The sequence below is a fragment of the Oryctolagus cuniculus genome, chromosome 10 (assembly GCF_051225735.1).
Source record: "Oryctolagus cuniculus isolate XC-2025 breed Fujian yellow rabbit chromosome 10, ASM5122573v1, whole genome shotgun sequence".
NCBI lineage: Eukaryota > Metazoa > Chordata > Mammalia > Lagomorpha > Leporidae > Oryctolagus > Oryctolagus cuniculus.
Window position 1 is genome coordinate 110,785,913 of NC_142876.1, and position 10,776 is coordinate 110,796,688.

General features: G+C 57.0%; 1 protein-coding gene across 3 annotated transcripts in view; it reads left to right on the forward strand.

Annotated features, from left to right (window-relative positions):
* Positions 1–10,116, forward strand: part of CFAP100 (cilia and flagella associated protein 100) — a 28,416-nt gene extending 18,300 nt beyond the window's left edge. Inside the window, exons 16-19 of one of the 3 annotated variants that reach the window (XM_089305592.1) lie at positions 7,527–7,662; positions 8,395–8,600; positions 9,011–9,104; positions 9,847–10,116. In XM_089305592.1, the coding sequence (XP_089161718.1) occupies positions 7,527–7,662; positions 8,395–8,600; positions 9,011–9,104; positions 9,847–9,963 (553 nt within the window). In that variant the 3' untranslated portion in view covers positions 9,964–10,116. Of the gene's footprint in view, positions 1–7,526; positions 7,663–8,394; positions 8,783–9,010; positions 9,105–9,846 lie in introns of those variants that run through there. The other 2 variants (XM_089305590.1, XM_089305591.1) reach the window with 2 other exon arrangements.
* The last annotated feature ends 660 nt before the right edge of the window (positions 10,117–10,776 follow it).

A 10,776-nucleotide genomic window follows, 5' to 3' on the forward strand; every position in this document is an offset into this window, starting at 1 on the left:
TGTGATCTGGCCTAAGCTCCACGGGGTAAGGCAAGGCCGGCATTCAGCGGCAGCAGGCCTGGCAGCCAGGCCCGCAGCCTTGCCCTGTTAATGCTGGATGTGTGCTGGGGGTGGGGGGGCAATCAGGGCTGTGAGAAAGGGGGCTGACCTGCAGGGGGACAGCAGGTGGGTGAGCAGGAGGAAGCGGCCTGTGGTCCAGAAACTTCCCAAGGGGCGGATGGACAGGCAGCCATGTGGGTGTCTGGCGAAGAGGGCTCTGGACAGAGGGGGCACGAGTGCAAAGGCCCAGGGGTGGAAGCCGGCGAAGCTTCAGTGTCCCACGGGGCAGCCACACTCCTGAGGCGCATGCCCCATGCGTCTGGCGTCTCTAGCAGTGTCCAGGCTGGTGCAGAGCCACCAGCTCTCGGCAAGACTGTTCCCCTGCACAGCTGGGATGCATCAGAGACCAACAGAGGGGAGCTGGGGAGGGGCAGGAAGCCGCCCAGAAAAAAGATGGGCCCCTCCCCCAACACACACACACTCACACACACGCACACACACATGCACACACATGCGTACACGCACGCATGCACGCACACACACCGCTGGCCGCTGGAGGTGACCCCCGCAGCTGCTCTCCAGCCAGCTGAGCCGCCCGAGGGGACAACACCCGCCCAGCCAACAGCTGTTTCCAGGGTGGGTCCACGCCCATGTGCATTTAACTTCCATGAACTCAACCACTCTTTCTCAGAAAAAAACCTTTAAATATATATATAAAGGAAATCAACAACCTTCATAGGCTTGTATCTATTCAAGAAACTGAATCAACAATTAATAACTTTCCAAAAAAGAAAGCTGCCCGCCCAGAGGGGTTCACTCGTGACCTCTATGGAACAAGGAGAAACAATACCAATTCTCCAAAAACCTCTTTCAGAAGAGAGAAGCAGAGGGAATGCTTCCTCGCTTGTGCCCTGAGGCTAACGTGATCCTAAAACCAACCGCAGAGACTTTACAAGGAAGGCAGAGTCCAGGCCAGTCTCTCTCATCAGTGCAGACACAGACATATTCAATAACTCATCAGCAGATTAAACCCAACAATAAACATAAGGAATTCTGTAACAGAATTGGGTGGTATTGATGCAAGACTGGTCCAGTGTACTAAAATCAATGAATGTAACGTTACATCAGTAAGCTAACATAGAAAAATCACAATTGTATTCATCAAGAAAAAGCACCCAACAAAATCCAACACTTGTTCATGATTAAAAAAAAAAAAAAAAACCTCCCAACAGACTAGAAATAGAATGGAATTTCCTCAACTTGATAAACCCTCCTACAGCGAACACCACACTAAATGGTGAGGAACTAGAAACTTCCCACGGAGAGGCGGAACGAGGGAAGGGCATATTCTTAGATCACTCGGCATCTGGGAGTCCCAGCTAGTGCAACAAGACAAGAAAGGGGAAATGCATGTAGGCTGGGAAGAAGAGATAAAACTGTCAAGGCTGGCAATGTGGCGCAGCATGCGGATCTGAGTGCTGGTTCGAGTCCTGGCTGCCCCACTTCCAATCCAGCTCCCTGGTGACACTTCTGGGAAGGAAGCACAAATGCTGGATGGAGTTCTCGACTCCTGGCTTCATTCATCCTCACCCAGTCCCAGGTGTTCCGTCCCCTGGAATAGTGAATTGGTGGATGGAAGATCCGTCTCTATCTCTCCCTACCACTCTTCCTTTCAAAGAAATAAAAAATCTTTTTAAAAAGAGAAACCAAACTATGTTTGTCCCCAGATGTCATGATGGTCTATGAAGACAGTGTGAAACAAGCAACCACTGCAAACTGATAAGCAATGATGGCAAGGCTGCCGACATAAATTCAAGTTACACAAGACAACTGCTTTCCCAAACCATCTGTGAGCAAGCAGAAATTGAAATTAAAAACTCAGGCCGGCGCCATGGCTCACTAGGCTAATCCTCCGCCTGCAGCGCCAGCACTCTAGGTTCTAGTCCCAGCTGGGGCACTGGTTCTGTCCTGGTTGCTCCTCTTCCAGTCCAGCTCTCTGCTGTGACCTGGAAGGCAGTGGAGGATGGCCCAAGTGCTTGGGCCCTGCACCCGCATGGGAGACCAGGAGAAGCACCTGGCTCCTGGCTTTGGATTGGCACAGTGCACCGGCCGTAGTGGCCATTTTGGGGGTGAACCAACAGAAGGAAGACCTTTCTCTCTGTCTCTCTAATAAAAAAAGAAAAAAAATCAATGCCACTTACATCAGCACATGTAACAAGAAACAAGCTACACAGATATAAATGTAACAAAATACAAACAAGATCTGTATGAAGAAAACTACAAAACTCTGATGAAATCAAGTAACTAAGCAAGTAGAGAGAGATACCATGTTCATGGAGAGGAAGCTTCACTATTACCAAGAAGACACTTCACCTGATCTGTAATTCAACACAATCCCAATAAAAACGCAAGCATGTTCTCTTGTGGGAATGGATAAACCAGTTCTAAAGTTTGCATGGGGAGGCAGAAGACAGTAGCCAACACAGTACTGGATGGAACAGCTAACAGCACTGAACAACAATGCTAGAGACTGATGCAGCTTAACTTCAAGACCTACTAAAACTACACTAACAGACAGTGTGGTATTGGTGAGAGAACAGGCAAATGGATCCATAGGACAGCAACAGATCCACAGGAAAACAGGAAGCCAATCTGTGACCAAGGAGCCAAGACAACAAAAGGGACAAAACCAGCATTTTAACACATGGTGCCTGGACAATGACAATCCAAGATCTTCGTGCATGTGGACGCAGACCCCACCCCCTTCACCAAATCACACCTCCCTGTCAATCACTGGCTTAAGCACAAGAAGAAAAAACATACACTGCTAGAAGACAACACAGGAGACCACTCTTTAGTACAGTATGTGAAAGAAATCATTGCTAGCCACGGCTCACTAGGCTAATCCTCTGCCTTGCGGCTCCGGCACACCGGGTTCTAGTCCTGGTCAGGGCGCCGGATTCTGTCCCGGTTGCCCCTCTTCCAGGCCAGCTCTCTGCTGTGGCCAGGGAGTACAGTGGAGGATGGCCCAAGTGCTTGGGCCCTGCACCCCATGGGAGACCAGGAGAAGCACCTGGCTCCTGGCTTCGGATCAGCGTGGTGCGCCGGCCGCGGCGGCCACTGGAGGGTGAACCAACGGCAAAGGAAGACCTTTCTCTCTGTCTCTCTCTCTCTCACTGTCCACTCTGCCTGTCAAAAAATAAAAAAGAAAAAAATAAAGAAAAAGAAATTGCTGAGCCAGACTTCATTAGAATGGAAAATTTCTGCCCCATAAAAGATGCTGTCGAGAGACTGAAAAGACAAGTCATGGACTGGAAGAGAATATTTGCAAAAGATCTATGTAGGGAGACATTATCTGATACATTAAAAAGGACCATTAAACTTAATAGGAAATTAGCAAAGTACCTGAACGGACACTTCACTGGGTAACACATATAGATGCCAAATAAGTGTGTGAAAAGGACTTAGCACCACGTCATCAGAGAAGTGCAAAGGACAGCCCTAAGAAGACACTGCTGCCCCTCTGTGAGAAAGGCCAGTGCCCAGAACACTGGCACCACCGGGCGCTGGCGAGGAAGTGGGGAACAGGTACGCTCGCTCTCTGCTGGGAACGCAGAGTGGGGCAGCCATGTGGAAGACAGCGTGGGGGCTGCTCACAAAGCCCAACATCCTCTTACCACAGGATCCCGCAGCTGTGCCCTGGGTGCTTCCCCACATGGGCGGAAAATCCACGCCCTCAAACACTTGCACCCAGGGTGTTCACAGCAGCCTTATTCCTCGTCGACACAGTTGAAAGGAGCCCAGATGTTCTTCAGCAGGTGGACAGACAGATAAACGGTGCTGTACATCCATGCACTGGGAGAGCATTCAGTGCTAAAAACTAGCGCACGGTCAAGCCTTGCAAAGGCGCGGACGACGCTAAGACATATGACGGAGTGGAGGAAGCCAGTCTGAAAGGCTGTGTGCCCTGGAACTCCAACCACAGGACATCTGGAAAAAGCAAATCCATGGGAATGGTGAGGGGATCAGCGGTCGCCAGGGGCACGGGGAGTTTTGGGGCAGTAAAGCCGCTGTGTGTGGTGCTCAGCTATTGGAGCACCAACAGCTGTGGACAATACCCAGGACGGGCCTTGTCTCTGCGGGTGATCACGGTGCAGATGTGCCAGTGCAGGGTCCCGTTGTAAGGAATGGCCCCCTGGGGTGGGGGATGGTGACAGCAGCTGGGGAAGGAGAGGGCGTGGCAGGGAGGGGACCTCTCTGTACCTTCCACCCAATTCTGCACTGAACCTAAAACTGATCTCAGGAAAACATCTCTATAGAAGCATATAAATAGCTGCAACAGTAAGTGAACAGCCTGTTTCACCATTAAAAGAAAGAATGGCTGTGTCGGAAAGCCGACAGCCAACAACAACCGCCCAAGTAGGTGTACAAAGTGTGGTCTGTCCACGCTACGTGTGGGAGACTGTCGCCATGGCAACAACTCGCCCAGCAGCTTCAACACCACGAGTGGCTTCCCTTGCAACTCGGGAGGGCGGAGCTCTCAGACTGGTCTGAGTGGACTGAAATGAAGGGGTGGGCTGCAGGAAAGCATGCTACGCGGCCCACCACATCATCCACGCCAGTCTCCCACCTGCCCGCCAACGATGAGCAACCCCAGTGCCCGCTGCAGCCCCGACTGCTCCGTGCCAGGCAGCATCCCACGTTCAGTTTGCTTCCAGGGACCCAGAAGTGGGTATCTGAGGGACACAGGGCTGCCCCACAGTAAACAGGAACAAAGGATCAACGCGGCCAGCCATGGGAACAGCCACTCAGACATGACGGGAAGAAGGCAGACCCCAGGGCCACCTGCTCTGCTCGGGTCACTAACTTGACCTTCCAGAACCAGCTGTACCGGCTATCTCCTCCACGTAACGGGCACCATACAGTGCACCCCGAGTGCCTCGTGTGTCACCTGCAGGCTCCACGGGAGAAGCTCACCCACACGACTGCTGGAAGCTCTGTTTCTGGCTGCCTATCCTGGCTGCTGGCTTCCTCAGAGTGTACCAGCAAGGTGGAGGTCCTGTTTCCTGGGGCCTGATTACAGAGTGACATCCACCCCACCTCCTGTCAGTTAGAATCAGTGCTTGGGGTTCAGCTCACGCTCCACAGCACGCACATCAGGGGGCAGGTGACAGGGACACCGTCTCGAGGGCGAGAGGCACCAGCCCACACCGTGTGCACGAGGAAGCTCTGGGGGTGTTGGAAGTGCTTTGTGTCTGTTATTTGTAAGGGAGAGAGACAGAGACACAGAGATCTCCTATCTACTGGTTCACTCCCAAAATGCCAGCGACAGCTAGGATTGGGCCAGCCTGAGGCTGGGGGCTGGGAACTCCACCCAGGTCTCCCATGGGTGGCCGGGACTCAACCCCTGGAGCCACTACTGCTGCCTCCCAGGGTGCGTGCTGTCGGGAAGCTGGGATTGGAAGTGGAACTGGGACTGCACCATGCGATGCGGGGGTGCCAACATCTCAGCCGCCAGAGTTAACACCCGCCCTGTAAGGAAATGCTGATGCAACCAAGGTGCACAGATCCCAGCTGTATTTCTGTGTGTAAATTAGATACTGGGTGGAGAGGAGGCTCAGCCTGGTGAGCACCAGAACCGGGCCAGCCACTCTGGGTCACCACAACTCTAGCACAGAGCTCCTGCCAGCAAGGACACGGCACTGGGTGAGACAAGTCTTGGGCAGCCACGCCAGGCACCTGCACCACCCGGATGTGGCAATGAGACTGCACGGCCACCACATCAGCCTCCAGGCCAGGTTTCACCCAGGCCATCAGAAGGCACAACGCATCTTCTGTCCCTAACACTGGGTCCACGTCGACTTCCGGCTCTAAGGACAGGGGACGGATGTCCCCAGAAGTGGAAACTCCTTCATCGAGGGGGTAAGTTTGAGGATCCCGAGCCTCGAGGAATGTCTTTGGTCCTCCCTGCAGAGTGTGTCCCTGCCACCGGAGGGACCCATGCGGTCATGGGAAAGACCTCTGGGTTAAGGTCACAGCGAAGACTGGACACAGCTGGCCAGCGGGTTGGCAGAAGAGATGGCGATAACCCAGGGACAGCTGCCCGAACTGAGAGGAAAAGGATGGGGGATGGGAGAATCAGGACCCGGGATAGGATGCACACGGAATGTGGAAAGAATTCTCAGAGATGCGGGCAGAATGAATTGGAAGCAAAGCCCACTAGGCAGTGGATGACAACTGAACTAACTGTGCTGCAAACACCCAAGTGCAGGGCCGGGGGCTCGCCCTGGGCCACGCTCCGCGAAGCTGGGGAGCAGAGAGAGCCCACGACCACAAGGCCGACGACAAGACCAAACATGCAAGGACCTGCAAAGGAACCAGACACGACACAGGCCTCCCTGTGCCCTCCAGCACCCTGCAGGCAGGCGTCCCGCGCGTGCGGAGCCGCGACGCTCCCGAGCTGGCTCGGGGAGGGGCGAGGTGGCCTGGTTTCCTTGCATTCCTGGCCTTGCTGCTACAGCTGGGTCTGAGGACTCTGTCCGGCCTGGTCTTTCCAGGAGTCACGAGAAAATCGGATTTCTGGGGACAGGTCCCCATTTACCCAGAGCCTCCATCTTGGTATCTTTTTAAAAATGTTTTGCTAACTTCTCCAAATTCAGCCCAATAGTGCTAAGAAAATTGCAAGCCTACAAACATATCCACAAGCAGAGACAGCAGTAGAGTGGCCCCCGGCCTCCGCCACCGGCTTCAGTATTTATCAGTTCACCGGGACCCCTGCCTCCCCTCCCCCACCAGACACACGATCACTTTATCTGTAAATATCTCTGTGGTTATCATTGAAAGGACTCTACACAATTCCATCAGCGTAGCTAAAAGAAACAAAATAACAATTCCTGGGGCAGGTGTTTGGTGCAGGGGTTAAGACGTCACCTCACACGCCCACGTGTCCGGACAACGGACCGTCATTCGGCCCGAAGAGGAACCAAACTGACCCGCACTGAGCAGGGGCGGCCGGGCCTTGGAGACACGCTGGGTGCGAGCAGCCAGTCGCCACGGCCTGTGTACTGTGTGTTCCCACTCGTGCAAGATGCCCAAGAAACCACAATCACCCAGGGGTGGCATCAGGCAAAGGGGGAGGGAGGAGGAGGCCCAACCGCCACGGGCATGGTGACAACGTCCTAATGTTACAGGACAACGACGGTCGCCTAACTCTGTGCAGACGCCCTCCTTACCCAAGTGTACACTTCACATTAATTTCACTCTGCGTGAACCCCGTGTTAAATTTAATGCTGACGGTATGGCTTTTAAATCTCATCCCCTGGATTCCTCCAGCATTTTTGACATCTTGGCCCGAGACACTTGGCACCCATGGTCCTCTGGCCCTCAGGACAGCTGGCAGGGGTGGGGGTGGGGGTGGGGGTGGGGGTGAGGGTGGTGACGCGCCCGGGGCTGCGCGGGCGGCCTGAGCCGTGCTCTGCCCTCTCCAGGGACAGGGAGGTCAACCAGCTCAAGCAGCTCATCAACACGCTGACCAGGTCCATCATCAAGGAGGAAGAGACGGCCGCCGAGCTACAGCTCAAAGCGCGGGTCTTCCACTTCGGGGAGTACATGGGTGACGAGCAGGTAGGTGGGGTGGGGGGGATGGTCCCGGCAGCCCCCGGGAGCGCTGCCTGCAGCAGCCCCCAGTGCCAGTTCAGCAGCCGCACCCCCACTCCTCCCTGCATTCTTTCACTTTCTTACACGTTTTGTCCAGTAAGGCCACCCTGGGGGAGGGGAGGAGGTGTGCCCCTAGGCCAGCCCAGGAAGGTGACAGGATGGTGAGGGGACAGCAGGGCCGAGAGCCAGCCAAGGCCTCGGTGTACTCCCATGATGACCGCACCTCTGGAATCTCATTCGTTTCTCCTTAATCTACTTTCTTCCTGAGTCACTCCCACACTACCAAGTGCCGAGGCTGGGCCCGTGCTGTGTCCTGGGGCCTGGGCTAGGCCCTTCTGCCCACAGAAAGGGAGCAGTGGCAGCCATGTTTCCGAAATGTCACAGCAGCTCCAGGAGGGGAGTTGACCTGCCCATGGCCACACAGGACACGGTTCTGTGGGGAGCTCCTCCAGGGAGGTGGGCACTGGGCCTCAGCGGGCTCTCCAAGGGCAGCTGGGGGAGGGGCCGAGCCAGGGTGAGCCCTGGTGCAGGCTGGGAGCCCAGATCTGAGTGCCCACTGGAGGTCAAAGCATTGAGCTGCTCTGGCCAGGTCCCAAACCCACATCCCCCAAGCACCCGCTGTGAGGTGGGCGGCGCTCCCCACCCTGGGAGGCCGGCGTGCCGCCCCGCTGGAGGCCGCCCTCGTGCATCCGTGCGCAGGACAAGCTGTTGGAGAGCTTGAACCACAAGGTGCTGGATGTGTACCACCACTGCGTCGGCAGCCAGCAGGAGGCCAACCTGAGCACCGTGCAGATGCTGGCCATCGTGGAGCACCAGCTCAACGAGCTGCTCGAGAACCTGGAGCGCGTGCCCCAGTCCAAGGTCGAGCAGGTGGAGAAGGCCAAGGAGAAGGAGCGGCGTCTGAGGCGAGTGCCCGGCCCCGCCCGGCAGGGCCGGAGCAGCCCTGCCCTCAGAGAGCTCGCAGGCAGACGGAGCCCCTGGCGCCAGGCAGGAGACGGAAGTCAGCATCGGGAATAGAGGGAGGGACGGTGACAGTGATGGGGAGACGAGAGGCCGGAGGATGAGGACAGCACAACCTGGACCTGGAGGACCATGGACAAGGGGGAGGGCTTTGTCTTTCCTGGCTGGGGGCGGGGCGCGCAGTGCTGGAGGGAGGAGCGGCAGGTGGGTGCTGAGTCACGTGGCAGGGGCAGTGGGTGCCAGCTGGCCGTCAAATGCTGGATGAGGGCTGAGAGCCGGTGAGCAGAGGAAGAGGGGCTTCCGGGGAGCCTCTGGGGGCCCCTCCAGCCCTTCGTGCCATCTCCCCAACACGCAGGCTGCGGGAGGAGACGGTGAGGTTGCAGAAGCAGCTGCAGGAGGAGCGTCTGCAGCGGGCCCAGGCCCGGGCCCAGGCAGAGATCAAGAAGAAGGTGGGCAGGGGTGGCCGGGGGTCCTGCAGCTTCCTTTGCAGACGCTGCCACTGAGGCTCCCAGGGGGAGTGAGAGGAGGGCCAGGAAGGAGCAGGGTCTTCTGTGGCCACGTCTACTGCCTCTCCCGCCCCCAGCCCCCTGGCCCTGTCTCTTCCAAGATGCCCTCCTCCAGCTGTCAGCCTGAGACCTGGGCCAGGTCTCCTTCACCCTCACTCCTGGCTGCTGCCTGGCCCAGCCGTGCCCCCTCCATCCCTGCCAGGGGCAGGCACTCAGCTCACCGAGCCCCCACCCACGGCTCAGCCCTCCAGAGTCTCGCTGTTCCATCAACACTCCAGCCAGGACCCCAAGCCAAGTTCACTGTCACTGGGATTCCCCGACTGCTGAGTTCCAAGGCCTCCATGCCATGGGGGCCCTGGCAGCAGGAAGCCCAGACCCTAGAGCAGGCCCAGAGCTGAGCATCGTCCCTGACAGATGCCCGAGGCCCGCCCGCTGCTTTCTATGGAGACGGGTGCTGTCTGTCGCCTGTCTCGGGGAAGGGCAGTTGCCGCGGGGGCAGGGGAGCCTCTAACCCCATAGCCCAGGAAATGGCTTCACTGTGCAGCCGGCTATCTCCCAGACACACACACACACACACCACTCCAAAGGGGCGGTGCTGTGCCGGCTATGCTTGGTCAGCACTGGGCAGACTCAGGGCCCCGTGATGCCGCCGGCACGGCCCACCAGCCCATCTTCCCCCTTGCAGAGAGGCAGAAAGCTGCTATGCCGATCCCAGCCGCCGACGGTCAAGACCAAGGGCACCCCGAAGCAGAAGCAGGCGGAAAACGACGAGGACGACGAGATGCTGTTCTTCTTCACTTAATCGGCCTCTGGCTGAGGGCTCGGCAAAGTCAGCAGCAGTGGACTCGGAGGCTGGGCTGGGTCTCGGGTGGTCTGATGGCACCCCCCCCGGCCTCCCGCGGTATCCCCCGGCCCCCAGGAATACATTCACGTGCGCACCTTCGCTCTCGGCAAACACTCGCACGCCTGTGTGTCCGCCGCCACGCCACCCCATCCCCCCACCCTCGGCCCAGAAAGACACCGCGTGCACCTTTTTGCTCCCTGGAAATACACAGCACCCCCCCACACACACCTCCCAGGCATTCACACATGCTCCCTTGCTCCCAGAATCTACACTTCTGTGTGCACTCTCATGCCCAGGAAATACACCCGTGCACACTGCCTCGCTCCCCTGGAACGCACTGGCGTATGCATCCTTTCTTCCAGGAAATACACTCGCGTAGGCGCCCTCACGGCCAGGAAATCACGCTCGTGCACGCGCACACATCACTCAGGGTCTGTTCACGGAAGCAGCCGCTGTTAGCAAACCTCAGCGCCCCCTCTGCACTCACCCCTTCCCTCGGCGTCCATCTAAACCGGCTGCTCCCTGGGAGACGGAGGCTAATTCCACGCGGGAGGGGACGTGATGTCAGCACCACCCACGTGGCTGCCTGGATTCAGCCTGCGAGACCCTCATGCAGGACCACCCCAGCCCCCAAAGTCCCCAAATTCAGGAAACAAAAGCACAGAACGGGCAGAGAGTGGAGGAGACCAAGGCAGAACCTGCAGAGCGACTGAACAAATACACTTCAAAAGGCACGAGGCCAAAAAAAGGAAAAAATGTATTCCGAGCGCC